General features: G+C 37.6%; 3 protein-coding genes across 4 annotated transcripts; 2 read left to right on the top strand and 1 right to left on the bottom strand.

The window, feature by feature from the left end:
• Positions 1–4,173: 4,173 nt before the first annotated feature.
• On the top strand, positions 4,174–7,590 carry LOC147868355 (pentatricopeptide repeat-containing protein At3g09040, mitochondrial-like). The gene is made up of 2 exons (XM_087318243.1): positions 4,174–4,456; positions 4,680–7,590. Exons 1-2 carry the CDS (start codon positions 4,205–4,207, stop codon positions 6,666–6,668), a joined length of 2,241 nt encoding a protein of 746 aa, XP_087174369.1. The 5' UTR covers positions 4,174–4,204; the 3' UTR covers positions 6,669–7,590.
• A 1,322-nt stretch (positions 7,591–8,912) lies between these two features.
• LOC147868354 (S-adenosyl-L-methionine-dependent methyltransferases superfamily protein) lies at positions 8,913–12,922 on the top strand. Of its 2 annotated transcripts, none has more exons than XM_087318264.1 (13): positions 8,913–9,041; positions 9,450–9,511; positions 9,588–9,644; positions 10,140–10,214; positions 10,327–10,431; positions 10,516–10,623; positions 10,716–10,787; positions 10,882–10,932; positions 11,075–11,137; positions 11,223–11,347; positions 11,432–11,496; positions 11,968–12,032; positions 12,109–12,922. In XM_087318264.1, exons 1-13 carry the CDS (start codon positions 8,963–8,965, stop codon positions 12,823–12,825), a joined length of 1,644 nt encoding a protein of 547 aa, XP_087174390.1. In that variant the 5' UTR covers positions 8,913–8,962; the 3' UTR covers positions 12,826–12,922. The 2 variants fall into 2 exon arrangements, with proteins under 2 accessions (XP_087174390.1, XP_087174381.1); XM_087318255.1 differs by having other exon boundaries at positions 10,119–10,214.
• Positions 12,923–14,085: 1,163 nt separating this feature from the next.
• Positions 14,086–16,345, bottom strand: LOC147868353 (uncharacterized). The gene is made up of 4 exons (XM_087318288.1): positions 15,924–16,345; positions 15,541–15,697; positions 14,499–15,237; positions 14,086–14,252 (listed from the first exon to the last, which is right to left on the bottom strand). The coding sequence occupies exons 1-3, from the start codon at positions 16,107–16,109 to the stop codon at positions 14,852–14,854; spliced, it is 729 nt and encodes a 242-aa protein (XP_087174414.1). The 5' UTR covers positions 16,110–16,345; the 3' UTR covers positions 14,086–14,252; positions 14,499–14,851.
• Positions 16,346–19,420: the final 3,075 nt, after the last annotated feature.

Raw genomic sequence — 19,420 nt, 5'->3', positions numbered from 1 at the left:
TAAGAGTTTGTGTGCTTTGGTGGAATCGGAATCTATGATATAACTCATTGGCTCCTCAAGTTTTGGAAGAGCTCCTCTCGCCTCGTTGAATGTCTATTATTACACTTTGGAATATAATGAAGGTTTGCTCCCTTTAGCTTTGTCAGATGAAGGTTTCTTTCTATATTGTTTTTTCGTTCTCTCGACAATATGTGCAAAGTGAGTTTATGAAGTTGTCTCTAAAGTAGACATTGTGAGTTTTTAATATTATTATATTAATTGGTAATGTAGATTATAATAGTGTTTTCCTTATGTGCATGTCTATTTCATGCCTTTGGTGTAAATATTCTTACATCTAAAATAAGGGTTCCCTACTTTGCATAAAGTTTGTATAAGCCATTTAAATGATTCGTCTTAACAATTTTGATAAATAGACATACTATGTCTTTAGGAGAAAAACAATAATAATTTACATTAGAAGGAATCATATAAGGGACAATGGGCACATATGGACAAGCCACTGCGAAAAAAATGCGGAGAAAGCAAAGTTGAATGAGAAGCATTTGTACTATAATGTGACATCGTGTTTGACGCAAAATATGTATGTGTATGTTCGTTTGTGAACCTTCACAAGCTCTCCTAAGCCATGATACATTGACTACACAAAAGAAAAGTCCCCCTTATTCGGCAAGGAATCAGGACTCTTTCAAGGCATCATGAAGCAAAGTGTCATGTCTCCTATCTTGACAATCTCCTTGTATATTATATTCATTCATAACATATTATTTCGCTTTGTGTGCCATCTTATATATTTTTATGTGCCTTTCAATGCAATTTTAGGAGGTTAATGTAAGGTTTTTATAATCTTAAGTATGTAATACATGACCGTCTCCAAGTTACATAGTTGAGGCTAACTCATGATATGTTGCATATGTACCTTCAAATTGAGAAACATTTGAAATAAATATTTGTCAGCATTTCCAAACACTTTCCAGCTAGACTTAAAGATGCTACCATCCCATACTTCAACCACATGGAGATGCATTTGGGTCACCAAGTAACACCATTGAGGGAGAAACATTGGAATTATTTGACTCGGCTTATCATCACACGGGATCATTCTATTTTATTGATTAACACTGCCCCTTAATGAATACATGCTTGAATCCATGACCTTTATCAACTTTAATAAGCAAGCATGCGAATCTAATGTCAAATCAACTTGTTATATCGACCGACAAAGACAACTAATATCGTTTATAGATATGTATATTGTGGTGTCCCTTTGGTGCAAGTGCACGCCTTCCTGCCTTCATGTTGTGGTGTACATGTGTTCCTTCGTGCCACCCTTTAGCATGCATGTAGCTAAAGCCAACCCAAATGGTTACCTTTGTATCTACTATAAATTGAGCAAGAAGTAAGAAGCTAAGCAAGTTGGTTTCGATTCTCTTTATGTGCATTTCACATATTGGTGGAGAAGCAGGGTAGTCGGTGACGGCAACCACTAGCATGAGTTTTCCATCAAAATATGAACATACCCATGACTTTTCTTTTGATGTTTGGTTGGTTCAAACATCATACTTTTATATAAATGTGTGTGTTTCGGCACATGTAAACATGGATGATACATTCAAATAAAAGATGTGTGTTTTCCTCCTTGTCGAGCGAGTGCTTTATTATTTTGTTATTTTGCTAATACATTCGTTTTATAGAGACTTTGGAGTTTGTTAGAGCATACAACTTCCTTGCACGTGATTTTGCTGAAATATAATTGGCTCCCTCTTCTATATTTCAAAGAACAGAGAAGAAGAAAAATAAGGGCATCATCAAGCATTTCAGAAGCTCGAGGGCAATGAAATAATTTCAAAAACTCAGAGGTCAGACAATCAAAATTTGAAAATAGGAGGGCACATGCCTAAATTTCATAAGGGCAATCAATAAATTTAAAAAACTGAGGGGTACGACGTAGAATTTCAAAAACTTAAGGGTACAAAAACTCATCACCACTCAAGCTAATAAAGAAAAAATACGCATACACCCAAAATCATTTTTAAATCTAAGCGACTTTACCACAGTGGACGAGCCAATTGGTGTGTGATCCAATCACGTGGTATCTTGACCGAATGAGAAGGTTCGTGTCAAGTTAGTTTCGATCGAAGTTATCGATCGTAGAGCAATGTTCCGATCGAGGGATTTCCGACTGATGAGAGAAGAGAAGACTGATGGAGTTCCGGTCAATGAGTTTTTGGCATGGGCTTTGTGGTTTTGACGTGCAATGCATTGTCCCATCGGGCATGCCAAATTGTGTTATCTCCCTCTTGGAGAAACACCTTCGATCGCTACCCTTGAGTAATTGGGTCAAGGAATCGTGGTTGCGTAGGAGACTAAGGTAGGGCCGAAACGTTACATGGGAATCATCTACAACCGATCTGTGCTCACGACTTATACGTTAGATTAACAAAATCATAAATAGGATTAAGATGAGACAAGCACATAGTTTGACCCAAAAAGTATATGTATTGATTATTGAATAGAGTAATTACAACGGTAGTACAGACCGATTCAATTTGGTCACGCTCTCTCTAAATACAAATCTTGAATCTAAACTTAGTCACTCTGGCTTGAAATAAGGATATTTTCTGTCTCCCTTTCCTTCTGTTACTTTACGATTTATATAGCTTTCTCTCTTCTTGTCGTGCTTCAACTACTCTCTCCTAATCCTCGACTCATGTATTTTGGTTACTTTCCCCCTCGGTTGCGAGTGCTCGGGTATCTTCACGCTTGTCCTACTCATCCCCTTTCACACTTTACTTTTACAATCCTTTTTCACACCTTTGTTCTTATTTGTCCCACGGATAACACCTCGCAATGATTTCATTCATATATGAGATAATCACTTCTACATTGTCATAACCATGATTCAAATTCTTTATGTGCTTACATGTTTGGCTTTGGTATCTCCACAAATATTAAACATGTGTGGCACGTGGTTGTTGTTTTGTAATAATCGAAGAAGGTTAGAATTCATGGTTGGTACATGGATTGATAAAAGAACAATTCTTATTGATTTAAACCTTTGGGTCGTGGAGTTTTAAACTAGTTTTTTAGAATCAAATGGTTAATGGACATGATCTCACACTAAAGTACAAAGAACTCGCATAACAACACATTATGAAAAGCATTGTGTTTATATATTATTTAGCCATCTAAAACTGAACCCTAACTTGGGCCCATTATCATATCATTTTATCAAACGTACTCATCTAGTAAAGAACACTTTTCTTCCATGAACGAGCTCATAGTGTATTGATTTAAGAATGGTTACATCCACACTTAATAAGAGAATCATATGGAGGAGGGATGCCACTACGAGTTTTAGTTTCTCTTGTAACAACAATATCGATGATGTCACGATCCAACTCTATTCAAACCTACAGTTCTTGTTGGCACACTTATGCAAGGAACAAGGGAGAGTGAGAATTTGTATTGATTGCTTCAAATGCCAATGCATATAAGATGGGCTATGTATTCCTTAAATGCCCAATTGCTAATGCCATATGGGTTGTTATGTCTCGACTCTTCAGGATTTGCAACCCATATGGATTGCCATGTGGGAAAATTTGTCACCCCTTCTACTCACAACTTTGATATTTATATTCCACATCATATAAGGTCATGTTTGTCTATGATATTTGTTTGGGGCCATGATATAATCGGAAGAAGAGAAACGGGTTCTCACTAGGAGGCTTTGTCACCCATCTAGTCACAACTTTGATATTTACATTCCACATCATATAAAATCATGTTTGACAACCTTATTTGTTTGGAGCCATGGTACAATGGGAAGAAGAGAAATGGGTTCTCGTTCGAGGTACCAAAACATGTATCTAGGATTAAAAGAAAATTGATGTGGAAATTTCCTAGATGCGCCTTGTCCTTTAGAAGAGCTACAATTATGTCAATAAGCTAGTCTTACAACATCTTAGATGGTTTAGCTTGCCATAAGGTCCTCGGAGTTGTATGGGAATGGGTGACAAGTTTTTGTATGTATGGATTGATTGTGATGTTGTTTGGAATCTGGATACACACACACAACTTTTATTGAAAGAAGGAGAAGAGGGGGAGGAGGAGAAGAGGCAAGGGTATTTAGGGAATTCCAAAATACGTGGGAGGGGTATTTCGGTAAATTCCCCAAATACGCCCGTCTGCTCGCCTCTATGCCGGCATGGAGACACTGTGTGGTGGTGCCTCCGGCGGCGTCTATCTCACATGGAACAGGGCCGATCCTTCCATTCGAACTGCTGCCATAGCTAGAACCCATGTATCCTTCCACACAGAAGGTTCAGGGAACCTCAAACAGAGCGTGAAGTCGGATAGTAGTGACCAATATCTGCTCGGTACCAACAGAGGTTTTGATCTCTCTGTGTCTGAATCTCAAGATGGTTCTCATTCTCAACCAGTAATTAGGGTTGGTAAGGTATGAATCCATTGTCTTTATTAATTTGGAAAATATGTGCTGGTAAGGTACTGAAGAAGGCTTGTATGTTCTAGTTTCGTGCCAAAGAAAATCAGTTGCTCCAGTAATTACCTAAGATTTTTAATAAATTCAGTATTTTTTTTAATCGATTAAATTGTTTAAATAGTGTTTCGCCTTCCAAACTCCAGTCAAGAAGCCTTAATAGAAGGTATTTGTTTGGCAGGATACGTTGAAGGATCTTGTGGATAATCTCTACCAACATGGTATTTTGATTGATATTCAAATATACGTGAATCTGGTAAGATGTTGTGGAGAAACAAAATCGTTATCTCTAGGAAAATTAGTGCACACCCACATGGTTGCATATGGACTCGGAAGTGTTCTGTTTCTTTGGAATTTACTCATCCAAATGTACGATAGATGCGGTGTATTACAACATGCTCGTGCCGTGTTTGATCAAATGCCAGAGAGGACAGCATGTTCATGGAACATCATGATCTCTGCATACGTAAGTCATGGACAGACAGAGAAAGCTCAATTACTCTTTCATCAGATGCATGAATTGGATGAAGGAGTAAATGAGGTTACGGTTATCACGATTTTGAATTCTTGTGAGAATGAATCTGAATTACTGAATGGGAGATATGTACATTCTTGTGCCATTGCATATGGATTTGAGTCAGATTTGGTAATTGGAACAGTCTTAATGAACATGTATGGGAGGTGTAAATCCATGGATGATGCACTGAGAGTGTTCAATAAGTTGCAAGAACGAGACGTGGTTGCTTGGAATTCGATGATTGGCTTACAAGTCCACCTACGGCTTTTGGTTGACGCTTTTTGCACATACGAGAAAATGAAAGAGGAAGGATTTCTACCAGATTGTGTTACCTTTCTTTCTCTTCTGGAAGCTTCTTCGGTCTTAGCCAATCTTTGTGAAGGGAGAATACTGCATTCTGGCATTGTGGACACTGGCTATGAAAACCTCATTGTTGTCGGTAATGCACTTATAAGCATGTACAGTAAATGTGGGAGCCTAGAGGATGCTACAAATGAGTTCATGAGAATGGTTGATCATGATGTTGTGTCATGGAATGCCATCATTGCCGCATATACTCAACATGGGTTAGGCCATGAGGCTTTAGAACTTTACAAACAAATGGTAGAATTGGGCTTTAAGCCTAGTGACTTCACTTTAAGCACCATAATTTCAGCTTGTGCCTCTGTGGCTGATTTAGAAAATGGAGCAAGTGTCCATGCCATGATTATAAAGCAAGGACTTGAATCTGACGTGGTTGTCGGAACAACCTTGATTGACATGTACACTAAATGTGAACGCTTGGAGGATGCGAGGAAGCTTTTCGATATGCTTTATCAACGCAGTGTTCATGTGTGGACCGTCATGATCTTCGCTTATGCACAAAATGGGCATGGAGTAGAGGCTTTGGAGTTGTTTCGGGAGATGCAATCAGGTGGCATAAAGCCAGATGAAATTACATTTGCGAGTGCCCTTGGAGCTTGTGCACTTCTTTCTGACCTTAAGGAGGGAAGATTGATCCATGATTCTATACGAAGGTTAGGTTTTGACTCAGATAATAGAGCAGTGGGAGCAGCTCTTATCAATATGTATGGGAAATGTGGAAGCTTGAAAGATGCTCAGATGGTGTTTGACGACATGCCAAAGCGTGATGTAATGTCATGGAATGCTTTAATGGCAGCTTATGCTCAGCATGGATTTGCTAAGGAGGCACTCAACATCTTCTCTAAAATGCTGGCAGAAGGTGTCAAACCGAATGAGATTACATTCATGAGTGTTCTTTCAGCTTGCAGTCATGAGGGTCTCGTGGAAATGGGTGTGCAGTTTTTTGATTCCATGAAAGGTGTGCATGGTATTGTGCCAGGTGTTGGGCATTATGGTTGTTTGGTAGACCTTTATGCAAGATCTGGCCATCTTAAGAAGGCAGAGGATGTTATCAAAAGCATGCCATTCCCACCGAATGCTCTGATATGGAAAAGTTTATTTGGTGGATGTTGCACATATGGTGATATAGAGCGAGGGAGGCTTGCAGTCGAACAAGCAAGTAGGCTAGACTTGGAAATAGATTCGCCTTATGCACTTACCTCACATACCCATCGAGCCAAAGAGAGGTCGTTTGATGTTTCAAGGGTTCAGAAGAGAATGTTAGAAACTAAGCTGCATAAGGCATTTTGAACCATCTTGGAAATAGTTTCTGACAGCCAATTTTGAAAATGATCGGGCAAGGTTCAACATGCATATAACCATTATTCCATGTTTATATAGAATAAATGGATTCAGAAATAGATTTTGAATGCCCATGGAGCCTAAGAGAGGTGTTTTAAGGTATCAAGGGTTCAGAAGGGAATGTTGGAAATTAAGCTGCATGAAACATTTTGGATCATTAGATGGTCAGGCTGGAAATAGCTTGGAAATAGTTTTCGACCATCAAAATCCAAACCTGGACCTTAGCATGGAGCATTCACATTGTTTCCAAGAGGAAGCTGGATCTTTCTCTTTTGCATTTTACCACTGTTCAGCTGATCGTGACTCCTCAAGTTTCTGATTTCAATGGTAGATTAGTAGTTCATCAGCCAGGGACATTTGAAGCTGATTCAAAATGATCGAAATTACTGTGGCAGTTAAAGTGGAGCCATATTGGATTCTTGATTACACGGAATCTGAGAGTGATGGGAATGGTTCGATGGTCTAGTCATGATGACAATATACAGAATCCAAAGAGAGATGATGTAATTAATACAGAAGTGAGTGGTGTGCGTGAATATTGAGTCACAATGGTTCTTACATGTAAAGGGGTTCTCTCTCTCTCTCTCTCTCACACACACACACACACATATACATCAGCTTAGAAGGTGTTCAACTTATGAAAACTTTTTGTCCATTGCCCATGTTAGTTGACATCCTCTTTGAAAAGGATCATGATCTGCCTAGGGTCAGACAATACATATCCCTCCTAATATTATTTAGAGGTCCTTGATGATCACAATAGATTTTCAATCTACCTCATTCTAACCCTAACTCAAGTAATATTTTTATCTTGGTAATATTCCTTTTTACTTTATCATTACTTATAGCAAGGTTGAGTTCACACGGTAGAGCATAAGAGTTACCCTTACAATATGGAATCATAATGATTGTTTTCTTATTTTGCATCCCCTTTGCAAAGGTTTGCTTGGATCACAATTTTCGAGTATATGGGTTTGGATGTTCAACACCATGCTCTAGGCAACAAAAAGCCGGATGGATTAGTTAAATCTCTAGCTTAGGCTTTGCATTAAGGAGTTGAGGCCTCAAGGAGTTTGTAATTGTTGTTGCAAATCAGCGAGATTAACTTAAGGATGAATTATTAGTAACAATGTATGACATGATTAAGGAGCAACATACAAATTAATTACAATTGAGAAGAAAACTTTTAATTGTGCTTACAAATGAGATGAGGATCCCTTTGTTGTAGAAGTAAAATAGAGTATGTAAAACATGTCTACTCTACTCACAAGGCCAAACCCAACTTGGGTTTGAATTGGTGCTATACCCATTGTTTTCTTGCCTTTAGTATTTTCTAACAATGATCCATGGTTCTCACATATATCTTACAACACCATGGAGTGTCCTTGGGTCACGCAATGCATGAAGCGTCTTCAAATGATTATGGAGGAATTGGTGAATAGAAAAGAGATGTTTTGCATCAACTCAAGGAAAGAAGTCATAGAATTCAACATTAGGCTAATGAGAAATCAACCAAAGTATGAGAGGAAATCATGAGAGATTTGCAAATGAAATAAAAAAGAACTCAAGAGATGAGAGATGAACTTAACCTCACATGCCGTTTTAATGTGCGAGAAATACACATAATTTAAAAAGCCAAATGATATGCATAATTGATTGTGTAGTAGTAATTAAGCGAGGGCATCATCCCACATCTTGTGATGTGCAAGGACAAGGATGACCATGAACACTTAAATCCTGTAGTTGACCCCAGCCAACTCCTTGTGGCAAAGGGGGAGTAGATACCGTTGGCCCTACAACCTTCGAGTATAGAGAGCGATAGAGAGAAAATCATATCCTACTACCGATGTGTGTGAAATGCAACTATGATGCTACAAACGTTTTTTTTCCCCTGATCTATCTAGCGCGTTTAGAAGAAAAATAGCAAGAGAGTGTGAGAATACATAAGATGGTAAGGTTGCCCAATGGAGACCTAAGGGTCATGGGTTCAACCCACAACATTCCACAATGACATCTAGTAAATTAAGAGGACATGTTCTATTATGGAGTAATAGAGAGGTGAGAGAATTGGGGTTCGAACCCAAAACCTAGGGCTAGTAGTGTAACAACTTACTACTACAACTACCTTACGATGAAAAAAGAGAGAGCGAGAATACATACATACATGAATGAGTCAGGGTTCTAGCCGGCGATGGCCTGTGAATCGAAGTGACTCTTTTCTCCACCAATTCTGACAGAAGACGATGGACACGGGCGCGCAAGAGATAAAAAAGACGATAATCTATCCCCCTCCCACAGATCTCGTCTCAGACTTCTGGCGTGGTATGCAAACCAAACCAATCTATACTGTGTTTTTCTGTCTTCATACATTGATATGTAATGCACACGTATAGAACACCAATTTTTGTATTCGTGTTCGCTTCTGATTTCCTCATGGCTGTTCTAGATTTGGTAGCTATATGATCATTGCAAATGAGCTTCCCAAAGTGGTACATTTTTGTTTCTTCCGACGTCTATATGAACGTTTCTTCTTGAGTTTTTCTGTTTTGTTGTGCAATGAAATACTGAAGAAGGAGACCTTCCATGAAAACATGCTAGATTGTATAAAACATATTACTGGAACGCCCTTATATTTTGTACTCAACTATCCCCATATATATGTATGTACACACACACACACACACACAATGATATTCTATCTTGTAAAACTGCTGTTGTCAAAATGTGCAGATAAGTATGAAAAGGATGCAAAAAAGTATTGGGAGACATTCTATAAACGGAATACAGATAAGGTTATCTATTTTTCAGTCTTGATGTAAATCACAGGATCACGTTTTAATGCCTAATCAAACTATGTGTGATTTGTAGTTTTTCAAAGATAGACATTACCTTCACAAGGAATGGGGAGATTACTTTCAGAAACCAGTGAGTGCTCGTATCATATTGATATTTTAAAGCATTCCTCGTGCTGATATGCTCATAGTAGATTTTCTGAAGAGTTTCAAATTTGCATCACGTTCAAATACATCGTTACAAATTTAAATCATACTTTTTTCTGTAGAACTGTTTTTGGTGAGCTTTATCCGATGAGTTTTTTTGGTTCAGGAATGGCAAAAGATTATGTAAAAAGGCATCTTTTTTTGTCATTGGTTGATTTCTGTTTGCTGCACTGTCTTAAGGGGGAAAGAAAGCCCCCAAAAAGAAGATGAAAAATAGGAAAAAGGAAAAAACTCACGAAAACATAGGTAAAGACAAAACATTTGCCTGTTAAAGCTTATTCCTTTTGACAATCAAATGCACACACTTGATTACTCGGTTACACTTTTTCACCCGTTTTCTGTCATATATTTAGTGAACCAGTGCTTCCAGCCAGAGTATTTGTTTTGTATGACTCACAAGCCAATTGATTTAAAATGTCAGCTCAGCAATTCATCTTCTGACCATGTGCCTGAGGCATTGTCCGAAATTGGAGGTCATTCCTGTGCAGTTTTGGAGGTGCGTCTCATGTGTGGCCATGTCATAATACCTTATCTTGTAGAGGATTCTTCTTACTGATTTTTAGAGCATATTTGTAAGAGGAAGCCTAACTAATCTTATTGTATAGTAGATCGGATGTGGTGTTGGCAATAGTGTGTTTCCATTGCTAGAAACGTATCCAAGTTTATTCATTTATGCTTCTGACTTTTCAGCCAAAGCCATCAACTTGTTAAAGGTGCAAATCCTCATATTCTTTTCACCTTTTTTAAAAACATTTTAAAAAGAATCTTTTTTCTTACCTCTTCTGTATCAAATATAGGCTCATAAAGATTACACAGAGAAGCGTATTCATGCCTTTGTTTGTGATGTAACATGTGATGACTTAGCCTCGGTCATTCCTATTCATTCAATTGACGTTGTGACATTGGTAAGTATGTAATTTATTCTCATATTAGAACACTGTTAGTGGATTTATCTTCAGATTTCTCTATCGTAAGTGTTCTTTCCTCCTGTTTTAAGGTTTTCTGTCTATCAGCAATATCTCCACAGAAAATGCCTTTTGTGCTTCGAAATATAAAAAAGGTGTTGAAGGTATGTATGCTTGGAGCCAATGGTATGTAGGTTCATCATGGGTTATCCTCAATTCAGTTACCTGACTTGTTTCAGAAATATCTTCTTTTGTTAGCCTAAGAGTCACGTGTTGATAAGAGACTATGCTTCTGGTGACCTTGCCCAGGTACGCTATCTGTGTTGCTAATTACATATTTGTAAGAAAATACTATTCTTGTACTTTGAAGTAGCGTTATACAGCATTAGGAAATGCTCAGACTCCAGCACTGAAACAAAATGCTCATTATACTCGTACTTCATTCAAACAGGAACGGTTATCCAATAAAATACAGAAGATCAGTGATAATTTCTATGTTAGAAGTGATGGCACTGTCAGTATCATCAACTCAATTTATTCATATCAGATTCTACAAGTGTTTTATCCAGACACACTGACAAGCATTTTTTTTTTCGCAGCGTGTATTTTATTTCACTGAGAGCATGCTATATGATCTTTTTACATCTGAAGGATTCTCTTGTGAGACAATCAAGATTCACGAGAGAAAAATAGAAAATAGAGCTAGAGAAATTACAATGAATAGGTCAATATATATGTTTATCAGATCCAATGGTAATATTCATCTATGAATGTTTTTGTACACTTGTTTACTTTTTTTTCCTCACAGGCGTTGGATTCAAGGCGTATTTGGCAATTTAAACAGTATGGATGTAGCAGAAGTGAAATCTTCAGGTGACAATATATGAGAAAATCCTAAAAGATATGTGAAAACCCTACCAAAATGCATATGCGTTTGTTTTCCCATATTTACCACTACAATGATTCTTTCAGCTGTTATTTACCAAATAATTAGGGGAGGTTTGATATAATCCAGCTATGAAGTAGTTATAATGAATATGGCAATTTCAAAGAGAACGAGAAATATATTTATTTTTCTTCGTAGTATTTCTTCAATCTTCTAACAAATAGTAGCAATAGAGTTTTTTCAAAAATTGTATTTTCACTCTGTAACAGTGATAACTTATCTACATAAAAAAACTTATCCAGTTTGCACTTTGTCACTAGCCACCTATAGATATTGAATGCTACATGCTAGATCTGACCCCAAGGTCTAATATCATGAGTAGATGACATGGTTGCCAGAGATGATCTACGTTTGTAAGTTTCTCCAACATTCTGTTCAGTTTGTCTGATGTGCTTCAGGTTCAGAAGATATAGATTTGTCAGAGGGTGTTGCATCTGAAATATTTGGGGTTCCTGAACTGGAGGTAAGTCGTATAAACTCACCGTCCCTGAAGAAGTAGATGGAAAAAGACAATTCGATTTGTCTCATGATGCTTCCAGGTCTTGCCAATCCTTGTAAATGGACATTTTTTTCAAATTCGAACCTTGTCGAAAGAGTATCAACACAGTTGCAAAGCAACAGGACTTATGCTATGGGAATCTGCCCTTTTTCTTGCTGACCTTCTCTCTAAAAACAACCAGATCATCACATCAAAAAATGTGCTTGAACTAGGTTGTGGTTCAGTAGGTATTTGCTCAATTGTTGCATCCACAGTGGCAGATCTTGTTGTTGCCACTGATGGAGATTCAAATGCATTGGCTCTTCTTTCAGACAATGTGAAGTCCAATGATGAGATAATAACTCGAAATACATTGAAAATTGAGCTCTTGGAATGGGGTTGCATAGAACACATCGAAAAAGTTCATAGAATTACCAGTGGGAGAGGGTTTGATGTCATTATTGGAAGTGATGTAACATATGTGGCAGAGGCGGTACCTTTATTGTTCGCTACTGCGAAGGCATTGATGGCTGAACCAATACTGGGTAAGCCAGACCCTTTACTTATTCTATGCCATGTGGAAAGACAAGTGAATGAACAATTCATCTTAAGCTCTGCAAACAATTCTGGGTTCACTCTAGATGGCAAGTGGCCGGAGGAGAAAGATGATATCCAAAATCACGCTTTCACAATATTCATGGCATCAAAATTTCCCAATGGGCTTGGAGTATCTGAGTTATTTGCTTCAGTTCGAACATTTTGTTTCAAGAAAATTTGACATTAAAACATAACCTTCAATGTGTAGGTTATCATTGTCGTCTATTCTGTTTTGTATGGAATAATTTATTTGTGATGGAAATATTCATGTTCAACCATTTTTCTACATAACTATATTCTCATGAACTAGGTATAAATTGCATAAGGAGTATTTTAGGGAATTTGTCTTCACCTATCATTCATGGTTGATATTTGAGGCTCCCAGTCAAAAAATAGATATTCTGAACGTTTATGTTTCCCTTGTTATGATTCCATCCACAACGGTAGAAATAGAGTTTCACCAATATAGTAATGAATTGTTTTGTAAAGAGGACTACTTAAGCGTTTCTCTATGTTCATGATTAAAAGTTTAGACGAACAAATATTTTTGCTGCACAAATTTCATCTCATGGAAATGCTATTATTATAATCATACTTTGTTGATTATTATTCAAACGCTGAGTGTTGCCAAATGTGAAAACCTTAAGCGATAAGGATGGATAAATTCAAAATATAAGTCTTGGCATTGTTACATGCATTTATAAATGCCCAAAGTATTTGGTTTCAAGTATTCATGAACTAAGTGTTTTAGATGAGTTTTTTAATGAAAAAGCCTAAAAATATAATGTATAGCCTCATCAAACCTTGCAAAAGCAGCAGTGTCCTCATCAAATCTAGGATATCCTCATTACACTATGTAGCTGAACAGACCTTGCTATATAGAACGGAGCTGTAATGATTACATAATAAAAAAATGTCTACAATCATTATACTCAACGTGGTTTACCATCAATGATTGTGAAAAGATGCATGGATCAATACTATTGGGGTTCCAACAATTCAAGAGTCTTATTCAAATAGATTATAGGCATAAATGATTACAAATATTTTTAGCCAGACTATTTATTCTACTTGCACCATTATAATTCCTGCATATGATGAAATTAAGGAAATCGATCCTTTTGATGGAATTGATGAATTTCGTGGAATTGATCCAATTCAAATAACTCCAGAAATATCAAAATTTTCTGGAATTGGTGATATTGAAGATATTCCTGATATTGAGGTTATTGGTTATTTTAATGAAATAGCGTATGCAGAAAAATTTTATCAACAAAAAAAAACGAATCAGAAATAAAGATAAATCTAGTTTTTTATTAGAAGTTATGGATAGATTCTATGGAATTTAACGTTTGATTCATGGAAAAACCCAACACAAGGAAGACTTGTGTGAATAAAAAAGATGTTCATGTAATAAACACAATAACATAGGAATTATGTATCAAATGAAATAAACGTATCAGTATATATTGTGATGTCAAATATATATACAAAGCCGGTGATGTCAGAGGATGATCTGTGAATTGTTCAAGATCATTTCATTTACAATTCCTCTTGAGCACAATTAAGGTCGACAAAATTTTGCATCTGGATCGTTGTTCTCACATTCTAGCAAAAACAGAATCAATCATTATTAATTATTCCTTATATTGCTCATGTTAAAGACAAATCATGCTTCAAAAAAAACTCAATGACCTACTTAAATATTCCTGGGTTTTAAAGATACCGGAATAACTCCCTTGAATCTTTATTAAATAACAAAAATACTCCTTTAATTCTATTGGGATTAATGAACACTGCATAATTTAGTCTAAGGAAACACCTTTGCTCGTTGAATCAGTATAGTAAAATTACCTGAGAGATATTTGTAGTAAGGTCCTGACTTATAGTATGGAGCAAGTTTGTGATGCCCTTCAAGCTGGTCAGCCATTTGTGGCCAATTCCTACCTTTCTTATTTCCTTTTGTTCTTTGATTTGCCTTTGGGTTTCCTTTCTTCACAATGTTTGGCGTAGGTGTGCTATCACAACCAAGAAGATTGCGACATATAACAATTTCTTTGATGTGTTACATGTGCAATCCAAAATCAACATGATAATATAAACATAAACAGCATACATAAACACCCCACTTTAGGACATGCAGTTACACAAGTTTAGTTGCAAGTACACAATGAGCATGTGAGGTACCGTCTTCTTAAAATTGACATTCAATCAGTGTGTTTTTGGATATACTTGGTAATGGCTGGCTCGTTTTCGTTGGTCAATGGTTGGAGCTTCTCCACAAGTCTTTTGAGAAGCCATTCCAATTGCTTTGTATCCTCTTCGATTCCTGATGTATCAATTATATTTCTAGCTGGCATGCTATTATAATTCCATCTGTCTTGTAACGGAGTCTGTGGTTCAGAGTCATTGACATTACTGATTCGACCTTCCCTCGAGCATGATTCCCTTGGTTTTTCCTCGTCACCCTCAGAATATCTACAACTAGACATTGATGCTCTTGTCGTGCCTCGTGGTGTGCTGCTTTGGGCAGATTTTAGCCTTTGTACATGGGCACCATAATAGGAAGTTGTGGGTGGATCTAAGAAGTTACCTGTTTATCAATTACATTTATCAAGTAGTGTAAATTTTCGAAGCAAATATTCTTGATGAAATTGGACCCATGGTAAGTTAAAATTCTACCTTTGCATGTGTCTCTCATGTTTGGTATGGGAAGTTTTCAATAGCACATAAAGACAATAAAGTAGAGCATTAATGTCATCAGACATTTGTTTGTTACTCATATATGTATGCCTAGGAATGCAATGTATGCATGTGTTGTGGAACTGATGTATGGATGGATGAAATGACCAGCACAACTAGTAATCAACAATGAAGAATAAAATCATAGATAGACCTTCATCTAGGCTAAGGTGGGTGGGCGGGATAGGGGTAGTGTTCCGTAGCCGCATGTGCCCTAGCTGATTTCGGCAATTGATGACTGTCTTGGTGAGCACTGCACAACGACCCTCGGCTCGCTGATCTTGACCATCTCTTTCTCGATAATGCCGTCGCTACGCATGTTGATTCACAAATCATGAATTAAGGGGTAGACACAACAATTAAACCTAAATTTTGGAAATTTAGCAGGATATCTACTCTGCATTACAATAACTATGAAGAAAAATTGCAGGGTCAGGGATTAAAAGGCTAATTTATACTGCAAAAAGAATTAGGGAAAGTACCATAGATTTATTCGCAAATGCATCCAGATGATGAGTTAGGGTTTCGGGGTGTTACCTCTGTAGTGGGAGCGGTCGAGCTGCCATTGTCATGCACATAGAATTTTCCATACTGCATGTTGGAGGTTTGCCATGACAGCGATGATGCCACACTTGCTGACATGGACCCCTGTGCTGTTGTTGTGGTTGCCATAGTCGGCTTCCTGCTAACGATCTGTTCTGACTTAGTGGACGACGGCTCCATAATATCATATCATATCATATCATATCATATCATGTCCCTCCCCTCCCCCTCTCGCTCTCTCTCTCTCTCTCTGATTCTTACTCACTCGCCCCCAATCCCATCCCTTCAGTGGCATTGATCCGTTTCAGAAAGATTTCGCGGCAGAAGAGAGACTGCAGGAAGAAAACGAAAGGAAGAAGAAGAAGAAGAAGAAGAAGAAGAAGAAGAAGAAGAAACAGAGGAAGAGGAGGAGGAGGAAGAAGATGAAGAGGAAATAGGATGTAGTTTCGGCTGGCATCCTTTTGATTCCCAGAGATGGATGGGAATGAATCAATGCATGTATGTATATGTATCTACGTATGTATGTATATTTATGTATGTATGTACATATATACATACATATGTATCCGACGTGTCTATTATGACACAAATCATAAAGAGGGCTGGCGAGGGAATTGCGGCCACAGACCGTGCAGGTCGCTCAGAGGAAGGCGTGTGCGATGTGCACCGTCAGATTTGGATAACAAAGAACGTGCGAAAAAAAAAGCTGTCACAGGTTGTCCAACCTACCTATTTTGGTCGCCTAACTCCGAGTCCTCAGTTGCCCAACCTAACTAGAGTGGTCACCCAACCCGTTTAACATATGTGGTCTCCCAAGCGGTTTAATGTGGTCGCCCAACCTACCTGATTTTGGTCGCCCAACTTGCCATTTTAAGTTTGGTTGCCCAATTGATTTGATTGTGGTCGCCCAACTTGCCATTTTAAGTTTGGTTGCCCAACTGATTTGATTGTGGTCGCCCAACTAAGTTATATTTTTAAAATAGTTGGGTGACCAGTTTAAGCAGGTTGCCCAACCACATGTAAGTTTATATTAAGTTGGTCGCCCAACCAACGACCTCATCGAAGTAGGTCGCCCACCCAACGACTATAAAACCTTGAAACTTGTCATATCTCTCATTTTTTCAAACGAGATTGACAGGTTTTTTTTCCTAGGAAAGAAAAGTATCTTCAGGTGGCCTGCAATCGACATACGCGGCAATCAATCTCATCCCTTACTTTTCCTAGGTATGTACTAAACCCTATAACATCACATTTTCTGATTTTTTTTACATGTGGTAGGAATAGTTGAGGGATTTTTTTCATGTTGAGGGATTAGGGTTTGGGAGAAGGTTTTGGTTGATTTTATGATTTTAATGTGATAGTATGACTTGAGTTTAGAATGATAGGGACAATGTTTAGGGTTTAGACTCAAAGATATGATTGTAAGCATATACTCGGCATTAGGATGATTATTGAGAGGCACATGCCACATCTATGTGGGTCGTTGCCTTTTATAGATCATGCAACCCATATGCGCAATGACCATTTCACGGAGACGAAAGTGGAGACAGACGTAGAACCGGTTGAGAGGAGACAAACCCTATAACATCACAAATGAAGGAATGGGAGTCGAAATTACAGACGGTTGAGGGAGCTATTCAATGTCTTAGGCAAGGGTTACGATCCCTCGACCGTGCAACAATTTTGGCATGTATGGAGTCCATTGAAGAAATGAGTCAGACGGTGGTGTATCACGCAGGTGCACCGAAACCAACCAATGAAGATGACCATGGATCCATAAGGCGTAAGCAAGCAATTGGTGCAAAAATGGGAGCATCAGTCAACATTTCACAAGATCCTATTGGCAGCTCCCCAAACACTTCCAAGGCACACACTGGAAAAATGCAAAGACATGCAAGTTGAGCTAGGAGGTGATTGCCAATATGTGCGACAGAGAAGATTTGATGCTTGCATTGTGATGCCTTGACCTTTAGATCAAGGGACTGAAATGTTGATTGTTGCAAGAATTGTCGCCGCATCTTGCCATCATCTCCGAATGAGCCATAAACATAGCTTCAATGGTTTTGTGGACCGGTGCATTTGGGTTTACAATGTTTTAAGTGGATTGATGTTGATTTATGAGTGTATTTGGGAGTATGTCATATGTTGATTTATGTTTTAAGTTTCCTGTTTCAAGTATGTCATATTTTGATTTGGGTTTACGATGTTTATTAAAGTGGATTTACGTTCAAAGGATGTCATATGTTGATTTATTTTTGAAGTATGTCATATGCTGAATTATGTTTTAAGTTTTATGTTTCAAATATGTCGTATGTAGATTAAATATGTTTCAAGTATGTCATATTTTGATTCATGTTTCAAGTATGTTATAAGTTGATCTCTGTTTTAAGTTTTAACTTTTTAAACTTTAAACTTTTATGTTTTAAGATGATTATTTGTTTTATGTTAAGTATGGTGAAGATCATCGATTTTGAATAATTTAAGGTTGGATTTTGTGATTGTTTGATATGTTATTGTAAGTTTTAAGAGTAATGATTGACAAGCTTATTTGAAGATTTTGGTCGAAATGATACACTTGGTTGGGCAACTTGCAACAGTAAGAGTTGGGCGACCAACGACTCGGAGTTGGGTGACCTCTGACAACTTTTTTTTCACGCGTTCATTCTTATCCAAATCAGATGGTGCAAATCGCATGTGCCATCAGCTGAGTGACCTGCATTGTCTGTGGCCGCGATTCCTTGACCAACCCTCTTTATGATTTGATGTAGAATAGACACGAGCATATGTATCCACGTATGCATGTATATAGTATGTGTTTACATATATATCTATGTATGTATATGTAAGTACGTACGTATATGTATGTACGTATGTGGGGCCAAACCATAACTCCAATCCATTGTCATGACTTCCTTGCCGGCTCCGATTGTTCGACTGCAACTTTCATTTCATTATTTTCACACGACCCTCGTTGGGTTCTCTTGTTTTTACAAGAACCTTAACTTGCCGCTTGCCATGTACGTAGTATGTGTGGGTTTTAGTTACGATGGCCAGACTTGATGTCTCAAGAATCTTAATAACGAATGTTGTCGTGATCGAGAGTTGAGCATTGTGACGGCTAGAGAGCTTTGTGGAGAAAGCAAACATGTCCGTGACTAAAGGTGAATCATTGTAGTGGAGTATGGTACTCCAATTCATGAACTTTAATATATGCATAGCTGATAAGTTTGCATACATAGTTGATGGTTTTATAGTTTGGTGCAATGTATGCAATATAATGTGTGAAATGAGTGCATCAACATTCTCTTCCCACTTGTGATACAATGGCATTGTAGAAACGTCTCATTGATGGAGGAATTTAACGAACACATCATGAAACAAATCTGATGCATCCCATCGTCCAAACCATTTTTTCATATCTTGCATCCATCCAACACAAGTTTTTATTAATTTTATATTTAATCTAGGAAATTACACTTTTATGATATGAT

The sequence above is a fragment of the Azolla caroliniana genome, unplaced genomic scaffold (genome assembly GCF_043228905.1).
Source record: "Azolla caroliniana isolate FFs.n. ecotype wild unplaced genomic scaffold, voAzoCaro1.0.p SCAF_1, whole genome shotgun sequence".
NCBI lineage: Eukaryota > Viridiplantae > Streptophyta > Polypodiopsida > Salviniales > Salviniaceae > Azolla > Azolla caroliniana.
This window is presented reverse-complemented; position numbering and strand designations above follow the sequence as displayed.